Below are 24,321 nucleotides of genomic sequence, written 5' to 3'. Positions count from 1 at the left end.
TGTAACGAGCGGGGTGGATAAGGGGGAACCAATGAATGTGGTGTATTTGGATTTCCAGAAGGCATTCGATAAGGTGCCACATAAAAGGTTACTGCACAAGATAAAAGTTCACGGGGTTGAGAGTAATATATTAGCATGGATTGGGGATTGGCTAACTAACAGAAAACAGAGAGTTGGAGTAAATGAGTCATTTTCTGGTTGGCAAACAGTAACTAGTGGGGTGCCGCAGAGATTGGTGCTGTGGCTTCAACTATTTACAATCTATATTAATGACATGGATGAAGGGACCGAGTGTAATGTAACCAAGTTTGCTGATTACACAAAGATGGATGGGAAAGCAAATTGTGAGGACATTAAAAATCTGCAAAGGGATATGGACAGGCTAAGTGAGTGGGCAAAAATTTTGCAGATGCAGTATAATGTAGGAAAATGTGAGGTTATCCACTTTGGCAGAAAAAAATAGATAAGCAAATTATAATTTAAATGGAGAAAAATTGCAAAGTGCTTCAGTACAGAGGGTCTTTGTGCATGAAACACAAAAATTAGTATGCAGGTACAGCAAATAATCAGGAAGGCAAATAGAATGTTGGCCTTTATTGCAAGGGGGATGGAGCATAAAAGCAGAGAAGTCCTGCTACAACTGTACAGGGTATTGGTGAGGCCACACCTGGAATACTGCGTGCAGTTTTGGTCTCTGTATTTAAGAAAGGATATACTTGCATTGGAGGCTGTTCAAAGAAGGTTCACTAGGTTGATTCCGGAGATGAGGGGATTGACTTATGAAATTAGGTTGAGTAGGTTGGGTCTATACTCACTGGAGTTCAGAAGAATGAGTGGTGATCGTTTTGAAACATACAAGATTTTGAGAGGGCTGGACAAGATGGATGAACAGAGGATATTTCCACTCATGTGGAAACTAAAACTAGGGGACATAATCTCAGAATAAGGGGCCGGCCATTAAAAACTGAGATGAGGAGGAATTTCTTCTCTGAGGGTTGTAAATCTGTGGAATTCTCTGCCCCAGAGAGCTGTGGAGGCTGGGTCATTGAATATAATTGAAGGCGGAGATAGACAGATTTGTGAGCGATAAGGGAATAAAGGGTTATGGGGAGCAGTCAGGGAAGTGGAGCTGAGTCCATGATCAGATCAGCCATGATCTTATTAAATGGCGGAGCAGGCTCGAGGGGTCAAATGGCCTACTCGTGCTCCTATTTCTTGTGAGCACGTTTGGTGACCTAGTTCGCTAAGATATTGGGGCCGAAACTGCCCCGCGCTGGGTTTGGGGCGGTCATTTCGCAAAAAAGTGTATTTTTGCGATGGCGCGGGCTCTTTGTTTAAAATAAAATGTCACGGAGCATTTCCCGGTTTGCGGGGCGCGGCGCTGATGACATCAGCATGGCGCTGGCATGCCGCGTCACGCTGATGCCTCACAACGTCCTTCCCCTTATTTTAAAGGGGAGGGCTGATGCAAACTGTGCAGCCTCTTGGCACCCACTGGGACACCAGGCAGTATGTCGGCAGGGCTAGCAGCCTGGCACCCAAGAGGGGGTGCTGGGATGCATGTTGGCAGCCCGGCCACAACAACGGCTGCCATTGTCAGGCCGACTGAAAACTCAGCCAACAGAAAAAAGATAGTGGCTGTCGCGCTACCACCTCCCCTTTAAGAGTGGCCAGGGCACCACAGCTTCTGGCTTACCTCCCGTCCCGCGGGGTAATTTCCCCCGAGGGGCACAAAGGGGTCAGCATGGGGACAATAAGTGGGCGCGCTAATTGCGACGCAAACCACTTTTCGCCACGTGGAGCCCCGGAGGCAATTCCGCGCGGGTCAAGGTGGCCGCAGCTAACTTGTTAGCGCTAACTGGCTCTGCGCAGAGGGGCAATTTCACCCTCATTAGCTTTACACACTGACTTTCGCCTTTCAAAAGGCAATATTTCACCTACAAAAGAAAAAAACAAAAATCTCATCCATTCCATGCTATGTTGAAACTAAGACAACCCAAGACATTAGTGCGAAAATGCATCAACATTTTGAAGCTAATGAGACTGTCTCATTAAAAGAATACTGCAGAGAACCACTCTGATATCTGGATTGGAGGGAGAAAAAAAAACTGATCTGAACAAAAAAATCCATGATTTCTTTTGTGGTATTGACTGAACCTGTCCAAGTGGAAATCTGAGTTTTCTTGAGTCATCACATTGTTCACCATTTGTTTGGTCCTCGTGCCAATTGCTAGCATTCACAGATATCCACTGACACACCATTCCTCGGCACTTAGTTCCACTCACTTCATGTTTCCATATTATTGCAGAAAATTTCAGTATCCGTAGGTTTTTTTTTTGCAAGCGAGATTGAATGGTAAATTGCTTTATAGTTCAGTGACTTTGACCCAAAAACTCAAATTCACATAATTTTCTCCTCTTTTGGTAAAAAGATATATTTATAACAACATTAGAGTTTAATAGAGCAATGAATTTTCACCTAAACTGACAGAAAATATGGTGTGATATCATCATCATCATCATCATCACAGGCAGTCCCTTGGAATCGAGGAAGACTTGCTTCCACTCCTGAAGTGTGTTCTTTGGTGGCTAAACAGTCCAATACGAGAGCCACAGATTCTGTCACAGGTGGGAGGAAAGGGGTGGGTGGGATTGGTTTGCCACACGCTCTTTCCGCTGTCTGCGCTTGATTTCTGCATGCTCTTGGTGTTGAGACTTGAGGTGCTCAGCGCCCTCTCGGATGCACTTCCTCCACTTAGGGCGGTCTTGGGCCAGGGACTCCCAAGTGTCAGTGGGGATGTTGCACTTTATCAGGAAGGCTTTGAGGGTGTCCTTGTAGCGTTTCCGCTGCCCACCTTTGGCTCGTTTGCCATGAAGGAGCTCAGAGTAGAGCACTTGCTTTGGGGGTCTCAAGTCTGGCATGCGAACTATGTGGCCTGCCCAGTGGAGCTGATCGAGTGTGGTCAGTGCTTCAATGCTGGGGATGTTAGCCTGGACAAGGTGATATAGCACATCAATGTCCGTCATATTTTAACATGATTTTAACAAAATGGTAGCCCTATTTAATCAATGAAGAAATTATATGGGGAGTTAGAAAAATTCCAATTTCTATTAGCACAAAATCAATATTTCTAGTATAAAATAACCCGTGGCTAACTACATCTGACTTACAAATCCATAAACAGGTCCATAGTATTGCCCCCAACATTTTGCTGAGCGCCACAATCCTAACTAACGTCTTGCTAAATGTTTACTTTAAGGAATTCTGCAATCTGTAGCGTCATAGAATGATACAAAATGGGACTACACCCACACAGTGAGCTCCTGATTACAATCATATCATTGTGGAGTGTTGTTATATGGAGTCTGCGCACTTTATCTACAGGAAGATGGAGAGAATAACACTACAGGGCCAATAACACTACAGGGGCAATAATAATTCTACCAAATAATGCTATTTTAATCAAATATATATTAGAAATGTTAATATTGGAGTGTTAAACAATACAGTGATACTTGCAATCCCCAATTATCACTGTCTATCACAGTACAAACAAAATCACAGCAATAGAACCTCCCACATACCTTTGGTCGATAGAAGATGGCAGGCACTGAAAGCATCGAGACAATGATGAGGACATCAGCACTGCAGCTCATGTCACACGACACTATCAACATTTTTGAGAGAGCAGGATCAAGTGGGAATTCTACCATCATCCTTCCAGTTGGAGTCAGACTGCCTATCAGGATAACACAAATACAAAAACAGTATTTAAAATATCATTGAGTAATAAAATTAGTGACTTTCATTTTTTCCTACTGGTCTAAAATAAATGGACCAATCAAAAGATTGATTACATAACCTCTTTAGTTAAGACACTTAGGGGTCATGGGGAGTGGGCGGGGAAGTGGAATTGAGTCCATGATCAGATCAGCCATGATCTTATTGAATGGCGGAGCAGGCTCGAGGGGCCGTAAGACCTACTCCTGTTCCTATTTCTTATGTTCTTAGGGGACAAAATTGCCCTCCTCTATAAGCTCCATTACCGCCTCAAAGAGGCAGAGAGGCCTTACCAACCGGGCGCAGTCGGATGGGCCAACCCGTCCGTAATTGCCTCCGGGCAGGGAGCAGCGAGAACGGGTTTTCGCACCGCCCGTTTTCCCGCCCCATTGTGCACGCGGTGACCCCCTCGGAAAATTGCCCCGTGCAGAATTTCCCTGCGGGAGCGGCGCCACAGTCGGTTGATGCCGCTGACAACTTTTCCCAGCGAGAAGCTGTGTGTGCCTGGGCGGCGTGTCCGCCCTTAAAGGGGAGGGCACACTACTGCAATTGCCATCTTATTTTAATTGTCGGCCGACTGCCAGTTCGGCCCGACAATGGTGGCCACTGGTTCGATCAAGCCACCAACAGGCAGCCTGACATCCCCTCTTGGGTATCAGGCCGCTGGCCTGGCCAAGACCCTTCCTGGTGGCCCAGTGTTTGCCACTAAAGTGGCTGCAGAGTTCGCAGTGGCTCTCCCCTTTAACTGAAGGGGAGGGACGTTGTGATATGTCAGCGTGATGCGGCACATCTGCATCGCACTGATGTCATCGGCGACTCAGAGCGACAGCCGTTTTGCTGCAACGGCACTTCCGCCCCGCTGACGGCAACAACACAACTCTGACTGAAAAAAATCACTTAAGACCTGAAAATCGCCGGATTCTCGAGAAAAATCTGAAATAACTGTTAGGTGCACCCTGTTTGGGGTGGAGGGCAATTTCTAATAATCAAAATAGACTGGGCAATGCAGTGGCACTCACTCTTGGCATGTGACTATCTGCACCACACAGCAGGAACACATGCAGACTTAAGCTCTCTTTTGCTCAGTTCCTGATTGAGTCAGGTATACATCAAGCACCACCCAATAGGTCAGAAGCTGGCAAATCTGTGTTGAGCGGCTTCACCTCCTAACCCATTCAAATCTTCTCCACCAGCTTATGCTCAGGTCAGGAGTGCGATTGAATACTCACCATTCGACTGGATGGGTGCAGCCACAATGGCACTCAAGAAGTTCGACACACTTTATTTGTGCCCCTTGCCACTGGCGTTAATATCCACCTCCTCTGTCACTGGGGCTGCAGTATGTATTATCTACAGGATGCACTACAGTAACTTTCTAAATTTAAATTCAGCAGCACTTTCCAGCTTCTATCACCAAGGAGGACAAGAGCAGCAAGATCATGGGAATATATCACCTATGAGTTCCCTTCCAAATCACACACTATTCTATCCTGGACATGAATTTTCTTTCTTTCTTCATCCATGGGTCAAACCCCTGTCATTCCCTACCATCACAGGATTACAGCAACTAAAAAGGCGGAGTAACACCACCTAATTTGCAATAAACGCACCCTTTCCAGCAGTTTGTGGACCATCCCCTATTCAATCCGCTTGCAGCTATCTGATTTTGGACCTTTGGCAGACGCCTATGCAAGCTATTTGTTACTCTCGGTAGTTCAGTAGTTGATTTAAAGCCTGAGTTTGAGACTGTCTATCCAACCCAATATATAACATACATACACACACATACACTGGTTTACTCAAAGGGTGATAATCATTTGGGATTGTGTACCAGATAAGGTTGACAAATCAGTGGCATTAGCGGCATTCAAAATGCAGTTTTAAAAAATATGATGTTGGGCCTGAAGAGTATTTGAAACAATTTTATTGGGAGTATTTTATTTCCCCAAAGTAGAAAGCACTATATATATAATGGCCTGAAAATTGCAGTCGGAGGCTTCCTGCGGGAGGACATCTATGACCAAATTTTCCGCCCCCCCTCCCCCCCCCGAAAATACCTGGTGGCCCCAGAGGAACGTAGACTTGCGGTCCGAGGCCTAGCTGCGTAGCCCAGCATATGGGCTCATGCATCCCAGGAACGTAAGCCCAGCAACTTGGGATCACGTGGGCCTGGACCACCAGTCACAATGTAATATTCTCATTGATAATAATGGGAGCTCCATTTGTATGAGCTGCCATTACTATCAATGAGAATACGCCCCAAAACACAGAACACAACACAATAAAGAAAAAAAGCCACCTCACATAATTAAAATTAATTGAAAGCAAAAAAAAAATTTTTTTTGAATTAAAAAAAATGTTTTGATAAGGTTAAAATAAACTTACTTTAATGGACAGGGTTTTTAAATATAAAAATTAGTGATAAAATTTAATTTTTCTATGTTTTAAAACTCTTACGCTGCTTTTATCAAGCATAAGAGTTTGAAGGTTATTTCGCTGGGCAAATAGCCAAATCTCTGCCCTGTGAATGTCCTTCTCCCGGGGATAGGTGCGCTCTGTCAAAACCGGCAATATCTTATCTCTGCATGCAAAATTTGAGGTCAGAAAAAACTGCTACATACACTCGTCTAATTACCTGTGTTGTCAAGAGCACCCAGGATCCAGAGTTGGTACATAGAATTCAACATGTTATCTTCAGGTGGCGGGTCCATAAAGTGGAACTGGAGTAAGTCCTGAACACCAAGCGATTTAAGCAGCAGTACCACATTAGCCAAGTTTGTCCGCTGAATCTCAGGAACAGTAGTGGTCAGCATCTCATTTTTATATGCACTTTGCGTGTACAACCTGTACAGTTTAATAAAAAAATCTATTATTTTGAGGAAAGTGAATGCATATCTCTTTATTCATACCTTGAAATGCTATTTTACACATAACTTGTCTTTATTTATAGCTGCGTGACCCCACAATTCTTTTTGGTCAAATTTATTACCGCTCACAAAAATATATAGATCCATATAAAATCTTGCTTTGAGTCCATTTGGTTTGAGATATATATTAATACTGAAAGTTTTAAGTGCATGTAAAAAGATTGCTTTCTATTTCTGTGAAATTATTCTGCACATTGGTAGATCAGAACAAACTTCTTTTTAAACTTCAGTACTAAGCAGATCAGAAAGTTCAGACTTGTGGGCAGGTCAAGTGGCTCCAAGAAAATGTTAATTTTGGAGAGCAAAGTACTAGTGCAACATTTTAGAGAATAGTTTTCCATTCTCTTTAGTTCAAGCAATCAACTACTTTTGTCATTAGTAAATAATTTTAATTAAGTTGTTGGTTTTAACAATACCTTTGTTGTATTAAAAAAACTTCTTTGAAACTAAAGAGAAGAACTTGAAAAGCTTTTCTGCCCCTACCTCACCAATTTTCTTCTATTCAGAAGAGATTCATTTCTACCTACAGTACAGTTCCACACAGACTCTGGTACCTAACCCAAGCTCCACTATTCACGTGTGGAGGTTGGCAGGCTATGAGTGTGAGTGGGCATCATCCTACACCCACAAGTGTGCATATTCCAGTAGTAGTCACTGGCTATCATTGGAGGAGGAGCTGAAAATACACTCAACAGAAATGCAGCAAATCTGTAAAATCATTTAGAGAATCAACTCCAGCTATAATTACTTGTAGTTACCTAAAACACTGGCCTGGACCTGTTCTCCCAGCTCGACCTGCACGCTGATTGGCATTCGCCTGGCTGATTGGATAAATCTGAAGAGCATCCATACCCATTCTAGGGTTAAAAACCTGGTCAAGATGTCAAACAAGAGGCAACAAACATTAAAGCAGTGCAAAATTCATGGCAGGCAATGTGTATTTGAACAGCAAGAAATGTATGTTCTTGTTTTGTTTTAGTGTTTCGTGTTCTAACTGGTTGAGAGACAAGAACAAACCATCTGAAAAGTTGAGCTGTCAAGAGTAATGTTCTATTTAAATCAACTTTGCACAACACCATCACATGCAATCAGCATTCATTAAACATTTTTTTAAGCCATTGCCTTTCCTCACCATACTCCATTCTCTAGCGAAGAAACTGATTGCGGTTTTCTGCAAATGCCACTTCATGAGCGGCTACTGGTATGTGCATAACGGTCAGGGGAATGGGGTTTCCATTTTACTTCTCTCCCTTTAGAGAGGTAACTAGACTCCACCTAGCATTTCCCAGATAATATGCCCAATATTGGAACTTACCTTAAGGCATCACAAGCCTACATCCTACTATTCTGTGAAACAAAGCATATACTGCATTTCATACGACAGTCCAAACAGACATGCCCTCAACAACATCAAATTATAGCAGGCTAGGTCTGTAACTTATGTGAGATTTGCTTTTTTATTTGTAAGAGAATGTCATAAATCACAATACAGGGTATTGTAAACTCAAAACAAAACTTTATTAATTCTTAAAAATTAGTAGGTGTTACCCTTTGGAAAGCATTTTTCAGGAATATAATGATAGGAAGAAATAATTCCTTTAAATCGTACATAAATGTTTTACTTGTTATGTTTCTATTTACTCAAATCTGTTCTTACTTTTAGCTTGCAGTATCCTGAATCAACAACAAACATGATGCCGTCCACAGTCAGTGATGTCTCAGCAATGTTTGTAGCCACAATGCACTTTCGGATTCCATCTGGAGCCTGAACATAAAGAGAAGTACATAACAGAAATGAGCAGGAGTAAGTGTCCTCTCCACTGGTTCCAGCCTCTAAGTTTATCATCAGTGAGTTGACCACAGCCTAACCTTTCCATCAGCAGCAAACAGTTTGCACATACTGTTTAATTTTTAACTATCACAACCACTGTCACTCTTCTGTGAACTGAGTTATGGACAGAATCCTCCCTCTTCTTTAGCCTCTTCCTTACTTCTGAATCAAAACAACTTAAAAATAAACTAATATAATAATCAAGGCAAGAACTTCCTTTTCAGCTATCAAGATTAAAAATACTCAGAAGTAACTTTCCAGCAAGTTATGTACTGTCCAGAAATCATAATGAAAAGAATTAAAATCTTGATTATATTTCCTAAACCGTAGAAGTGGCATCCAAATTTAGTGTACCGTTAAATGTGAAAAGATGTTTTGCCCCTTAAAATAAGTGGTGAGTTTAGAAGTTCCCCGTTGCATGTTTAAAAAATGCAGTTACATTTTCCACCAAAATAAATAAAAGACAAAATCAAAATTTTTAAAATAAAGCTTCATCACACAGCATGAAGCATAAATGCCACATTCTAAACCTCTACATAAGAACAAGTGGCTGACGAGAGATTTAAGCCAAGCGGTTGACAATAATGGAACACTAATCAATGTTTAGGGTTGTTCAGTGTAATGAAAGCAATTAAAATAACACAGATGACCTTTTTATAAACAGTGTGATGCCACCACAATATCCTGAGGCACCTCATTGGGTACATTTTTAGGTATACAGTATTTCTTTTTAACCTTTGATTTTATATTATATAGAAATTATATAGTTGAACTGAGAGTTAACAGTAAGAAATATAACTTACAATCTATAAAAAATACCAGTACGTGTGCAGAATCACCACCACCACCACACCAAAAAAACATTGAGCATAATTTGTCTTCTAGTTTTGGGGGGAGGGCAGCATTTGCTCTAGTGGGCTGAAATTTATAACTCCAGGAGTTACCTAAATTTAGAGTTTGTATTGTGCAAATGTATACACTTTATGAATCAAAACACGTGGGTATACCTTTTGAAAAATCTTGGCCTGGAGATCAGAGGGCAGCTGGGAATATATTGGTAGCACAGCAAGTTGGGGAGCATTTTCCAGTTCTTCTAGTCGTTCCACTATCTGATCACATGTCACCTAGATGGAGAGGGCACAATTTAATTAGAACAAAACAGCAGCTCTGGGCATTAATAAATAATCCTCACATGCATTACTCAAATATAAACAATTGTAGTTCACAGATAAATCCAGATCTTCATCCTATTTGTTCATGCAGTTGGAAAGTGAACTTCTGGAAGGGGGTTACAACGATCCAATTTGCCTATTTTAAGTGTGAGGGATATGTAGGTTCACCTCAGTCTGTCATTTAGGATGCTGTTTGACATCAGTTTCAGACCAATACTTCCTTAGGGCAACAAGGGGCCAGCAGACACATGTTACGTTGTTGTTTCTATAGTACTCTATTGCTAGAGAAAATTGAGCTTTGGGCATGCATGATTAGACCCAGGCACAAAGTTACCATTTCCTATTGTCTTGCACCATCATTCCTTTTGTCATTTAATCTCTCCTGCCTTCCACCCTATCATAGACTTTCCCTTTTGTTCATTCCACCTTTCCCCGCTTTCCCAGCCTCTGCACTTGCTTAAAACCCGTTACAACTCTAACTTTTTCCAGTTCGGACGAAAAATTATTAGCCTGAAACATTAACTTCCATGGGTGCTGCCTAACTTGTTGAGTATTTCCAACATTTTCTGTTTTTATTTCGAATTTCCAGCATCCACAGTAGTTTGCTTTTGTGTGACAAGTTTCTTCATTTCTCATTCTGTTTGCAGAGTAAAATTTCACACAATAGCAAAGCTCTTAAAGCGAAGTGAATTAGGAGAGGGAATCAAAAAACAAAGAGACAGACACAAAGGAAAAGTTAGAAAGAAAGGCAGACAGATGGAGTAGAGACTTCAGCAGGCATATATATTCATATTTAGTCACCCATGACCTTGCAAAAGTTTCTATAGGTATGTAAAGAGAAAAAGGTTAGTAAAGGCAAACGTAGGTCCCCTGCAGTCAGAATCAGGGGAAGTCATAACGGGGAACAAAGAAATGGCAGACCAATTGAACAAGTACTTTGGTTCAGTATTCACTAAGGAGGACACAAACAACCTTCCGGATATAAAAGTGGTCAGAGGGTCTAGTAAGGAGGAGGAACTGAGGGAAATCTTTATTAGTCGGGAAATTGTGTTGGGGAAATTGATGGGATTGAAGGCCGATAAATCCCCAGGGCCTGATGGACTGCATCCCAGAGTACTTAAGGAGGTGGCCTTGGAAATAGCGGATGCATTGACAGTCATTTTCCAACATTCCATTGACTCTGGATCAGTTCCTATCGAGTGGAGGGTAGCCAATGTAACCCCACTTTTTAAAAAAGGAGGGAGAGAGAAAGCAGGGAATTATAGGCCGGTCAGCCTGACCTCAGTAGTGGGTAAAATGATGGAATCAATTATTAAGGATGTCATAGCAGCGCATTTGGAAAATGGTGACATGATAGGTCCAAGTCAGCATGGATTTGTGAAAGGGAAATCATGCTTGACAAATCTTCTGGAATTTTTTGAGGATGTTTCCAATAAAGTGGACAAAGGAGTACCAGTTGATGTGGTATATTTGGACTTTCAGAAGGCTTTCGACAAGGTCCCACACAGAAGATTAATGTGCAAAGTTAAAGCACATGGGATTGGGGGTAGTGTGCTGACGTGAATTGAGAACTGGTTGTCAGACAGGAAACAAAGAGTAGGAGTAAATGGGTACTTTTCGGAATGGCAGGCAGTGACTAGTGGGGTACCGCAGGGTTCTGTGCTGGGGCCCCAGCTGTTTACATTGTACATTAATGATTTAGACGAGGGGATTAAATGTAGTATCTCCAAATTTGCGGATGACATTAAGTTGGGTGGCAGTGTGAGCTGCGAGGAGGATGCTATGAGGCTGCAGAGTGACTTGGATAGGTTAGGTGAGTGGGCAAATGCGTGGCAGATGAAGTATAATGTGAATAAATGTGAGGTTATCCACTTTGGTGGTAAAAACAGAGAGACAGACTATTATCTGAATGGTGACAGATTAGGAAAAGGGAAGGTGCAACGAGACCTGGGTGTCATAATACATCAGTCATTGAAGGTTGGCATGCAGGTACAGCAGGCGGTTAAGAAAGCAAATGGCATGTTGGCCTTCATAGCGAGGGGATTTGAGTACAGGGGCAGGGAGGTGTTGCTACAGTTGTACAGGGCCTTGGTGAGGCCACACCTGGAGTATTGTGTACAGTTTTGGTCTCCTAACTTGAGGAAGGACATTCTTGCTATTGAGGGAGTGCAGCGAAGATTCACCAGACTGATTCCCGGGATGGCGGGACTGACCTATCAAGAAAGACTGGATCAACTGGGCTTGTATTCACTGGAGTTCAGAAGAGTGAGAGGGGACCTCATAGAAACGTTTAAAATTCTGACGGGTTTGGACAGGTTGGATGCAAGAAGAATGTTCCCAATGTTGGGGAAGTCCAGAACCAGAGGTCACAGTCTAAGGATAAGGGGTAAGCCATTTAGGACCGAGATAAGGAGAAACTTCTTCACCCAGAGAGTGGTGAACCTGTGGAATTCTCTACCACAGAAAGTAGTTGAGGCCAATTCACTAAATATATTCAAAAGGGAGTTAGATGAAGTCCTTACTACACGGGGGATCAAGGGGTATGGCGTGAAAGCAGGAAGGGGGTACTGAAGTTTCATGTTCAGCCATGAACTCATTGAATGGCGATGCAGGCTAGAAGGGCTGAATGGCCTGCTCCTGCAACTATTTTCTATGTTTTCTATGTTTCTATCAAGCTGTATAGAACAAGGATGACCTAATAAACATGCCACATACCTACATCAAAATGGCAAACATGTTTATCTGCTTTTATTCAATTATGAAATAAGCTATATTTCTGCAACATTATTACAAAAGTGGACTTAGTTATTAGTTTTTCACGAAAGTTCATGTCTAGCATTGACAAAACCATTTTTTTTTGAAAAGGGAAAAAAATTACAGTATGACAGTTGCCTTTATAAACACAAAAGGGCAGATTTTCACTTGGTCATTTATTTGGTTTATTGAAAAAAGAAAGCAATTTTCCTCCGCTGACTGCCAAATGACCATGACAATAAGTCAACATTCAATCCAGTCAATTTGGCAATTATTGAGTGCTGTTCTCCCCAGACTACCTTTCTAGTCATGTCTTCCTATTGATCCTGAGAGGCACTTACTGTGATTAAAATGTACCGCTTTATGACTTGCCTTGTATTCTGAGTTTTATAAAGGAGTGAAGGTAATGAGTAAAGATGAAAAGATTATACTATTTTTAAACTTCATCATCTGCTCACTCACCTCAATGTCTTCCTGGCCAGGCATAAATATCAATATATCACCTGGAATAGTTGACAGGTGAATTTGAAGAGCCTGTTTAACTCCTCCTTCCACATAATCCTCTGTGGGAGTCTGTAAAAATATATAGAAAAATGTACTCAATAAGTAACACATAACACAAGAACAGTCAAAGTCCAGATTTAAATAATCTGGAATCAACTCTGAGCTATCCAGACCAGCCAAACCAACAGTTTGGAAACACATTTCTTTTGAAATTTTAATTCTTTGGCTAGTAGCCAGCTCAAACTTTGAACAGCAAAAGTGGTCAATTTTGTTAATTGAGTAAATAATAGTTGATCTCTCGTGGTAATTCTCACAGACAAAATGGGCGGGTTTATGATAAAAGACATGAAGTCATACATTAATTATGAATGTTATTGGAGAAGTAACTGACTTAATATGTAGATTTCTTAAAATGTGATTACAGTTAATAAATTAATAATGAAACTGAACAAGTTAAATTTAGTGAGTAATTTATAAATCTAAAATTTAGTGAGTAAGTAATTAGAAAAGGGAGCAAGCAACTAACTGAATGGTGAAACTGTGGTTGAAATGCTGTTGGGTTTGTTTTTTTGGATCAGTGGTGGATGTCCTGATGGTCTGTGCTGCTGGAGTCAGAATTAGGCTTGTTGCTAATTTCCATTGACTGATGAATGTGCAGAAATACAAAAACATACAAAAAGCATGAGAACGGACACAGGCTCATCAATCCAGCCCACCCAATCAATGTGCAACCACGTACACACTGACCCACCCCTACCCCGCAAGTAACTCGAAAAGGCAAGAAAGCAAAGTACCTGCAGGGAAACCTCTGGTAATTTTCGCTTCGAGTCCCAATGGCAGTCAAGCAAGGCTCCAGACCATAGTAACCCATTTACTCCTCATAGTTGTAGCTAACCATTAACTAGCAATAGTTTTCCTTCAGGAACTTGTTAGGTTCCTTTTCATAAGAATGCAGTGAATTCATAATCTCCACAAGTTTCAATAGTTTGTTCCAGAGGGCAATGAATCTCTGTGAAAAGAAATACTTTGTGGATTCTAACTCTGCCTATGGATTTTATATGCATGCACTCTAGTCCTACCATCCCTATCCATCTCGTAACCATTTGACTCCAATCATGTTAAAAATTTCAATGATACCTTCTCCAAGGTTCAATATCACCAAAGTAAATATTTTTAACTCGGAATCGATTCATAACTAAGGATCCTAATGCTAGGTCCCGTCTGCACCTTCACCACGTGTGGGAGTCAAAGCTAAATATAACACTTCAAGTAGTCATACCACAGCCTTATATAACTAAAGTATGGTATTCCTGGCTTTATATTTGATGGTCCTTGCAATATAAAGTAATGCCCTTTCCTTATAGCCACCTCACATTGTTCTTTCTTGATCTGTTACATTTAACAGGTACCCTTGCATGGCATAAATATGCCTAGAGTTTCCTAACCTGGAATGTATCATGTTGCATTTGTCCACTTACAGCATATCTGCCACACATGGTCCTATTCCGCTCAATTGTCTGAGGCCGCCTACAACATATTGATTTGGTCTAAATTACTAATTCCTATACCCATGTTCATGTTATTAGCAAATTTAAGAAGTCTATTAATGGCCTCACCTAAATCATTAATGAAAATGAGAAAGAGCAATGGTCTCAACACAGAATCCTGTGGAATTTGTGGCTAGCTTTCATTCTGATCCACTTCCATTAATAACCCTCTGCTTAAGATTTCATTAGTTACCTATCCATCATAATATCTGTTCTATAATGCCATGTGGTCTATTTTTTTCCATGAAATCTAGGTGATACTTTATTGACAACCTTTTGGAAATTGAAGTACACCACAGCAGCAAAACTACAATTATCCATAATTCTGGGAACTTCCTCAAAGCACTTCCTCACGTTTGTGATGCAGGACCTATGTTTCTAGAAGCCATACTGGGATTCCCTAATGGTCCATGATTGCTGAGTGAATCAAGGAAGGACAAAGATTGTAAATTGTCAGTGCGACTGAATAGCAAAAATAGCTGACAAGGTCTCAAAGGTAGGCCTATTGCCTGTGATGGGAGAAAAATGGAATCTGGGGCATAGTTGCTTGGAAAAGCAGTTGGGATACTGAGAAAATAATTAGGAAGGAGGTAGAGAAATTGAAACAGCCAGAAATTCAGATCGAGGCTCCTGGAGCAGGCGTTGAGGAGAAAAGGTTTTTCAGGGAACTAGGACAGGATACGTGTATGAGCAATAATAAGGTTGTAATCTGGAATCGATTCATATTAATGAAGATAAGAATTGGAGCAGGAGTAGGCCATTTGACCCCTCGAGCCAGCTCCGCCATTTAATAAGATCATGGCTGATCTGATCTTGGCCTCAACTCCATTTCTCTGCCTGTTCCCCATAACCCTCGACTCTCTTATCATTCAAAAATCTGTCTATTGGACAATCTGTCCATCAGGACAATAGACTTATATAATGCTATAAATTTAATTTTCAGAATAAGCAGATAAAATTAGGAAAGTATGACACAGGAACTGTTGCATGATTTACATGTAGAATTATTATAATAATTAAATATTAAAGTAATGTCTGTGGCATTACTTATAGTAAGTTAGATGACATGCTATTTTATAATTGCAGAAATGTTATAACCACGTTATGCATAATGCATTATTTTTCTGTGTCCTTTTAAAATTAGAAAAATCTAACTATTGTGAAGTAAACAGAGCCTCAAGTCAATCACAGTTTAACGGTTTGAAGTCAGTTGCTTTAATTGCTTTTCAACCGGCAAGTTAGAACTGGACTTGAAGTGACCGACCTTCATTTTTTTTAAAAATGTTACCACTTAGATTGTATATGTCATAGACAATTGGGGCCCCGAGTTTGGTGAAACCTTAGGCCCGCCCGTTTTTCGGCGCTCCCCGAGCGGTGCATGATGTTTTGCCGTCCACTAGCACTGGGGCCAGTCGGGCACGAGTTTCATCGCGCTTTTGTCGGCGGGAGCGGGAGTCAGCAGGAGTCGGCGGACGGCAGCAGCAGGTAGGTGCAGGCCTCTCACCTCGGGAAGCATCAGAGGCTGTGCATCGCGCATGTGCGAGATTTGGATTTTTTTGGTTGTTTCCTTTGCCTGTTGAATCACTTTTCCCACGATTGGGGCTGAGGGCTCAGCTGCGCATGCGCATGCAACCTCATTACTCACTTGCACCTGACAGTTGCAGAAGGGAGTGATTTAGAAAGAGAGAGAGAACGTGAACAGATTCACCAGCCATCCACCTTACTAAGCTCTCATGAATGGAAGAAAAGTGCCAAGAAGTCCAATGGAGGGAGGCACAGAGCTCCCTCGTTTACTGATGATGAGCTGGAGGCACTTGTCTCTGAGGTGGAGCGCCGTTATAAAGACCTCACACAGGATGGTTGTGGCAAGCCAGCCCCGCCACAATATAAACGCATTTGGTGGGCGATTGGGGAGGCCGTGTCCACAGTGGGCACCATGGTTCGGGATGGAGACCAGTGAAGGAAAAGATGGAACGATGTGGTAGCGTCAGCAAGAGTAAGTGAACATCTTATTGTTGCACGCCCGTACTACTCAAAAAGTATGTTTGGCCGTTTTGTGTGAGTGTGTGAGAGTGTGTATGTTGCACGTGCAAACCAGTTAAAGCTTGTAACTTTTATTTCTGCATTAGAAAAAAACAGACAATGCATCAAAGCAGTGTGGCACGGGAGGGGGCCCACCAGATGTCATCGAGGTGACTGACATAGAGGAGCATGCCTTGGCGTTGGTGGGTGACCACCTCCGTGCCACCACACATGGTGGTGCTGATCCCGTGCTAGAGTATGGTAAGTTTATACGGGTCAGCAGTCTGTGTTACACTCATGTCATGCAAGGTCATGTAATATGATGTAAAATGCATTTTTATGTACTGTGTGTTGGCCATTTAGGGTGTGGTGATGTAGCGATGGTAGTCCTTGAAATAAAAATGTGAAACGTCACGGTACTCATGTCAGCATGACCAACCCCACCTCCCCTGCTAAATACTTAAAATGTTGTCCTGTACTTGGAGATGATGAATCGGACAGCACCGACCTAGGTACCCCATCCACCTCTGGCACACAAAGGCAGTGCCGAACACCAACACCGTCCACCTTGACCTCATCAGGAGCCCGCCACAGCAATACCTCCCCTCCTGCCCCCACAAGATCCCCCATAGCCACCGCATCCACCTCCGCAACCCACAGAGACGAAGGCCCAGTGTTTGTCCCACTTGAGGTCGAGGACGTGGAAGAGGAGATCTCCACCCTCCTGACATGTGTGCCACCTGTGTACCCCACGTCTGTCTCGGGGTCCGAGTTTTTGGGCTTCGAATCGAACAAAGCGGGATCAAGTGTTGGGAAGCGCACAAACGGAGCCAGTAAAGCCAACAAGCCGCCTCCACCTGGAATGATAGCTGGGATAGCTGCCAGCATCGCCAGCTTTGTACCAGTATGTTGCGGCTGATCAGTGCGGTAGAGCAAACCGGTGACTCTGTCGATGCCATGTGGCAACCGATGCTCTCGGGCCATGAAATGGAAACCCCCGACGCCATACCGAGATGAGGAGAAACTTTTTCACCCAGAGAGTGGTGAACCTGTGGAATTCTCTACCACAGAAAGTTGTTGAGGTCAATTCACTAAATATATTCAAAAAGGAGTTAGATGAAGTCCTTACTACTAGGGGGATCAAGGGGTATGGCGAGAAAGCAGGAATGGGGTACTGAAGTTGCATGTTCAGCCATGAACTCATTGAATGGCGGTGCAGGCTAGAAGGGCCGAATGGCCTACTCCTGCACCTATTTTCTATGTTTCTATACCAGCGACGCCGACAGAACCCGAGGATCCAGCGATGCCAGTGTCTTCCACCTCACTGCCTACATTCCCTCCATGACAAACAAGACAGCGCGCGCTCCGGGTGCCCTCCTGCATAACGTGATGGAGCCAACGTGGTGAGGGGTAGGGATGCGGGTCGGCGTGGGGATGGCCAACCCATGAAGAGGACAATGGGCCTCACTTCGAGGGGGGGGGGGGGGGGGGGGGGGAAAGAGAGGTGGTGGGAGTGGGCAGAGTCTTGGTGATGTTGGTATATCTTGTTGATGTTGTTGGTGTTTCAGATGATTCCTTTTGATGTTTAATTTACTGATTTTCAAAATAATGTTAAATATTTTGCTTCGCATATTTGAATGTTCTGTCACTTTTGAATGCTGTACAATTCAATACAGAAACATTTCTGAACAACTCTTTGTCGGTGTTTAACTTTTAGATAATGAGAAACAAATGTACTGGTGTCTGAGCAGGATCTTGCCGTACACATGTGATGCGACTCTTTAATGGGTCCTGACATCACGTCATTTAGCTACAATAAGTAAGGGTCACCAATGCAGGACAGGTGACATTGAATGACAGATAGTTGCAGAACTTGGAGGCCAGACATTATGGTTGGCATTTGAGTCTATATATATTTTTTTAGGTGCCACATCGCTGAACCCCACCCCTAACATTACATGTTATTCAGTCACATTATACCAGTCGATTATATGTATATTTGCATCTTCTGTAGTTGAGCTCATGTTGTTCTCAGGATCACATCCTGCCATCCAAGAGAAACTTACAGGATTTCATTATTGCCTATATACTTTGACATGAGCTCATAACATCTGTAGACTCACACTGTGTCACTAAATCTGTTCTGCCTGCAATGGTGTCAAGACCCTTATAGCACAAGTCCATGGAGCCTTTACTGTATTTTGCACCTCATTTCTGCTTTCTGTCCCACGCCTGCCCTTCAATGGAGCACCTTTCACTTAAATCTGTAAACTCTTTGTGAGCCGTTTCAATTCCACCTGTAAACACTGTGAGGGTCTAATAATGCTGCAGCATATATATCTGACCCGGGACGTGCAGCACTGGACCGCTCTGCGGCATTGACCTTACTGTCCAATTTACAGCCAGGTAAGACCACCTTTTTCCCCCAACGGTCTTTCTGGCGGACGGTAGCAGGATCTTACAGGATCCTAACCACCAAACTTGCGTTTTTGGAGACTTCGGCATGGGCGGGCAGTATGAACTACCGCCGGCGGTACTTCCCCAAAGAAACTCCTGCCATGCGGTAGTTGGGCGGTCTTTGAGAATTTTCCTCAAAAATGTCTTTTTAGGGCGGTACCTCGGCGGCTGTGGGCAGCAGATTGACCAAACTTGGGCCCTTGGAGTCTTGTGTTGGTACAAGAAGTTTCTCAAACTTGAATCATTTATTGGGGCAGATATAAGCTTACTTTTTTTTTGTTCAGGTGACTTGACAGTTTTCATGCTGTTTTAAATTTTGCAGAGACAATTAACTATTAATGGTTATCAATGATGCATATAGATTTTTAAATATTATTTATAAAGTTAGAATTGTAACAATATGAATAAAGCATACCTTACTTCTGTTTTATGTCCCCCTTAACTCAGTTACTCCAGAGTTCCTGATTATACATAGGGCTGGATTTTCAGCTTTTGAGATTTCGGGGCGGTAATGGTGGCAGGGCGGCCCCGATACCGCCTGGAAAAGGTTTGCGCCCTCGTCTGCAAAATTCGGCAAATCAAATGTGGCTCCATAATCGGGGTGCAAAATCAGGCATTACACAAGGAGGTTTTGAGCCCGAGCCGAAAATCGAGGCATTAAAAAAGTTTTGCTGATTTAAGAACTTCATTGTTGTTTAGTGCCCTGCAACATGACGTTGTAATATTGTATGGTTTTATTTGGTTGGGGCGGGGGGGGGGGGGGGGGGTGTTTTTGTGACTTTGTTGCAGTAAAATTTATGATTTATCATTTGCCATTGGTATCTTGTGCATCATTCCAACATTCACTAGAAATGTGCCTTTATGGGAGCACATAGCGTGTCCACTATTAGCTCCATCCCTCACTTTCCTCCATTTAGGAGAGCCGTTCCATTACGAGCTGGCGACGTGTGACTCTTGGTCCGACAGCATCTCCACACTGCCTCTCCCGTGGATGGTGTGGCTATCCAATTGGTGCCTCGCCAGGCTCCTCTTCGTCGTCCTCCTGAGGTGAGCATGTAATCCCACTAGCAATGCCAGGCCCCTCATGATGGCCAAGTTGTGCAACATGCAGCACACCACAATGAATTCGGATACCTGTTGAGGGGAGTATTGAAGGCTGCCTCCAGGCATCGATCTGCCTATAGAGATAGCATATCTGACAGCACTTCCTTTCAGAAGCACAGCCTTCTCACACACTGCTCCTCAGAGAGCTGGAGGTATTAGTGTTGGTGCCTGTAAACCCATGGGGGGGGGGGGGGGGGGGGGGGCGGCGGGCGGGCAAGTCCTCCTCTTCAGGTGTCTTTGGCCTCTCCTTATGCCGTGGGCTGACATAGTCAAGAGCCCTTCTTCTAGCTTGACACCGCCTGGCAATAGCATGGAGCATGATATGCTAGCAAACTAGTAATGCCCCCATTACATTCTCTCACTCACCTTGTAAGGGCACTGTAACGGCAGATAAAAGTAGCATTTGCAAATCGGAGCTTCACGCAGCGTGATGTGCGCAACCGGTGCAGACAATGTGACCTGCAATATAGAATCCTCATTCCTCCGTTTAAGAAATCTGCCAATACCGCCTGCTGCACCTTGGGAACACCTGGTTTTTCAGATGTTTCCTGGGACGGGCGTTAAATGAGGTGTTAGGGACGAATTTTGCATCTGGGGCGCTAGCTGAGCGTTGCACGACGATTGATATCATGATCTCAGTGAAACTAGAGGGCGGGGTGGTAAGCTTTCACGCCGCTGCAAACCATGAGTCAAATTTGCCGGCCAGGCGGTAGAAGCTGGACGCCCAGCGACACCATTTACCGCCCCTCCAGGGAGCAAACCAGCTGAAAATCCAGCCCATAGTGCCTTATACCACACTTACATTACAGAACTACTACTGCCAGCAGCCCCAACTTATAGAGTGTTGCAGGTGCTTGTTCCCACCCCACTGGTGCCACTCACAGCAAAAGTAAACATTGCTGCCTGCACTGGGTATTGTAGGGCACTATTTTGTTCTAGCCAATGACAGGTTCAGTATTCAGCCTCAAATTGCTGGCCTCTATCCATCTTCCCTAGCCACTCGGGAAATCCACAGCCAGAAAATAAAAGTCAGAGAACGATTTTTAAATAATTCTACCTGTGCAGTTGTTTTTGTGTTGCCACCAGTACTGGGAAATCTACATTCTAAATGTAGTGGACGCCAGAACACCAGAAGCCAACAAATATAGAAATATAGCCAACAAATATAGAAATATAAGTCCTGTACAACAGAAAGGAATCATTAAACGAAAACTACCGACACACAAGTGAAATTCTCCAACTGGTATCGTACCTTACTGAAGAAAATATCCACAGGAAATGTCCGGCCTGGGATATAAAAAACAGGAACATTCCCAAAAAATGCTGCGAACTTGCCTGCGTCCATGGTTGCCGATGTAACAATTAGTTTTAGGTCGGCACGACGAGCTACAACCTAGAAAAGGATAGATGCAAGTTGAACAAATGAAAAAGCTAATTACTCTTCAATTCGAAAATTAATTTTCAATTAGAAAAGTATTTATTTAATATCATTGGAAAAGTTAATACACCCAGTGAAAATAATTCCAAAATTATTAAAATAGCACATCTGATTACATAGCTTAATGGCATTGTAAAATATTGCTCAAGGTGGAAGGATATGGCACTCTAAAGATTCTCCTCACAGCAATTTCTGAATCTCAGCCAGAGGGAGCTGAGGCAATTCTCTGTAAAAGGGTAGAGGAAGAAATGGAAGCTGAGCCACCTCATGTCATTTACATACATCCGACAGCCATGCTAAGAAGAATTCCATGCCATAATGGTATGGAAATTACATATAGTATAGAAAGTGTGGTGGGATGGAAAAACTGATGTAAAAATGAGAATACTTTACAAAAAGGGTGTGAAATATATTAAGGACTTTAAAAAAAATGCTGTTTAATATCTTTACTTTACAACACACTACATACACACCTCTCGAAGTAAGCCAAACAGTACATCAGTGTTTAGTGATCGCTCATGGGCTTCATCCATGATGACAGCACTATAATGATCCAAGTCTGCTTCTCTCAGGGATTCCCGAAGCAGAATACCATCGGTCATGTATTTAATGACAGTTTGTTCAGAAGTACAGTCTTCAAATCGAATAGCATAACCCACCTAGCAAAATAATAAGATAATAAAATTAACCTTCTTGTAATAACAATGGACAATATGGGACCTCAAAATAGGCACATTTGCAGTAATGGACTAACTATCTGACCATTTAAATTGAATCCATTTTACATCAGAGTTCATGACATTTCAATTTTGTCTAAACTGACTCCTCATTACTTCCTTTGTATTAGAATTCAACTTACAAGGTATGAAAACGGGTGGGGTAGAAGATATAAAAGATATATCTAGGCTATACTTTTCACTATCTTACTTAAACATCAAATAGCAACAAAGGAACAGTGGAGAATTTGGGATACAGGATTACTCCTACTGTTTCAGAATTTAAATCCATTGTCCCATATTTAGATTATTAATAGGAAGAAAGCCTGTGTAGCAGGACTTCTGATATAGGAACATAGAAAATAGGTGCAGGAGTAGGCCATTCGGCCCTTTGAGCCTGCACCACCATTCAATGAGTTCATGGCTGAACATGCAACTTCAGTACCCCATTCTTGCTTTCTCGCCATACCCCTTGATCCCTCTAGCAGTAAGGACTACATCTAACTCCTTCTTGAATATATTTAGTGAATTGGCCTCAACAACTTTCTGTGGTAGAGAATTCCACAGGTTCACCACTCTCTGGGTGAAGAAGTTTCTCCTCATCTCGGTCCTAAATGGCTTACCCCTTATCTTTAGGCTGTGACTCCTGGTTCTGGACTTCCCCAACATTGGGAACATTCTTCCTGCATCTACCCTGTCTAAACCCGTCAGAATTTTAAACGTTTCTATGAGATCCCCTCTCATTCGTTTGAACTCCAGTGAACACAAGCCCAGTTGATCCAGTCTTTCTTGATATGTCAGTCCCATCCCGGGAATCAGTCTGGTGAACCTTCGCTGCATTCCCTCAATAGCAAGAACGTCCTTCCTCAAGTTAGGAGACCAAAACTGTACACAATACTCGAGGTGTGGCCTCACCAAGACCCTGTACAACTGTAGTAGCACCTCCCTGCCCCTGTACTCACATCCCCTCGCTATGAAGGCCAACATGCCATTTGCTTTCTTAACTGCCTGCATGTACCTGCATGCCAACCTTCAATGACTGATGTACCATGACACCCAGGTCTCGTTGCACCTCCCCTTTTCCTAATCTGTCACCATTCAGATAATAGTCTGTCTCTCTGTTTTTAACCACCAAAGTGGATAACCTCACATTTATCCACATTATACTTCATCTGCCATGCATTTGCCCACTCACTTAACCTATCCAAGTCACTCTGCAGCCTCATAGCATCCTCCTCGCAGCTCACACTGCCACCCAACTTACTGTCATCCGCAAATTTGGAGATACTATATTTAATCCCCTCGTCTAAATCATTAATGTACAATGTAAACAGCTGGGGCCCCAGCACAGAACCTTGCGGTACCCCACTAGTCACTGCCTGCCATTCTGAAAAGTACCCATTTACTCCTACTCTTTGCTTCCTGTCTGACAACCAGTTCTCAATCCACATCAGCACACTACCCCCAATCCCATGTGCTTTAACTTTGCACATTAATCTCTTGTGTGGGACCTTGTCAAAAGCCTTCTGAAAGTCCAAATACACCACTTCAACTGGTTCTCCCTTGTCCACTCTACTGGAAACATCCTCAAAAAATTCCAGAAGATTTGTCAAGCATGATTTCCCTTTCACAAATCCATGCTGACTTGGACCTATCATGTCACCTCTTTCCAAATGCGCTGCTTTTGTAGTATAGCTACTCGAGCTCCAAAAAATACCAAATGTGGCAAGAGTGAACTTTATAAAAGGTTTTACAGATGAAGAAATTCAGCAGTCAACAGTCCTGAACAATGAACAAGAATACAGCAATTCACACCATGACTTATGGGAACATTTTTCTTGAACAGGCATTGTCTCATCACTCTTTCAAACAGAAAATCCCTTCCTGCCCAATAATGCCATGGATGGGACTAGTCATAAGAATGGAATACTGGGGGTCTCATTTGAAGAAGTAAAGATTTTTTAATTAAAAAAAAGTCACAATTATTTCAGCTCTATTAAAATTGCTATTTATTTGCAATTTTAACTTTAAGAGCCTTGGTATTTAATTTTAGAGTATGGCAAGTCCC

The 24,321-nt window shown here is 42.7% G+C and overlaps 1 protein-coding gene across 3 annotated transcripts in view; it reads right to left on the bottom strand.

The window, feature by feature from the left end:
- Positions 1–24,321, bottom strand: part of dhx38 (DEAH (Asp-Glu-Ala-His) box polypeptide 38) — a 102,706-nt gene that overhangs the window by 28,826 nt on the left and 49,559 nt on the right. For all 3 annotated transcript variants that reach the window (XM_070898218.1, XM_070898216.1, XM_070898217.1), the window contains exons 14-21: positions 22,011–22,196; positions 21,352–21,492; positions 12,928–13,038; positions 9,547–9,663; positions 8,366–8,473; positions 7,467–7,579; positions 6,417–6,625; positions 3,586–3,740 (exon numbers count right to left, since the gene is read on the bottom strand). In XM_070898218.1, the coding sequence (XP_070754319.1) occupies positions 3,586–3,740; positions 6,417–6,625; positions 7,467–7,579; positions 8,366–8,473; positions 9,547–9,663; positions 12,928–13,038; positions 21,352–21,492; positions 22,011–22,196 (1,140 nt within the window). The remainder of the gene's footprint in view (positions 1–3,585; positions 3,741–6,416; positions 6,626–7,466; positions 7,580–8,365; positions 8,474–9,546; positions 9,664–12,927; positions 13,039–21,351; positions 21,493–22,010; positions 22,197–24,321) is intronic.

Source organism: Pristiophorus japonicus, chromosome 13, assembly GCF_044704955.1.
Source record: "Pristiophorus japonicus isolate sPriJap1 chromosome 13, sPriJap1.hap1, whole genome shotgun sequence".
In the NCBI taxonomy this organism is placed as follows: Eukaryota; Metazoa; Chordata; class Chondrichthyes; family Pristiophoridae; genus Pristiophorus; species Pristiophorus japonicus.
The sequence above is the reverse complement of the archived record's forward strand: the minus strand, read 5'-3'. Positions and strand labels throughout refer to the sequence as shown.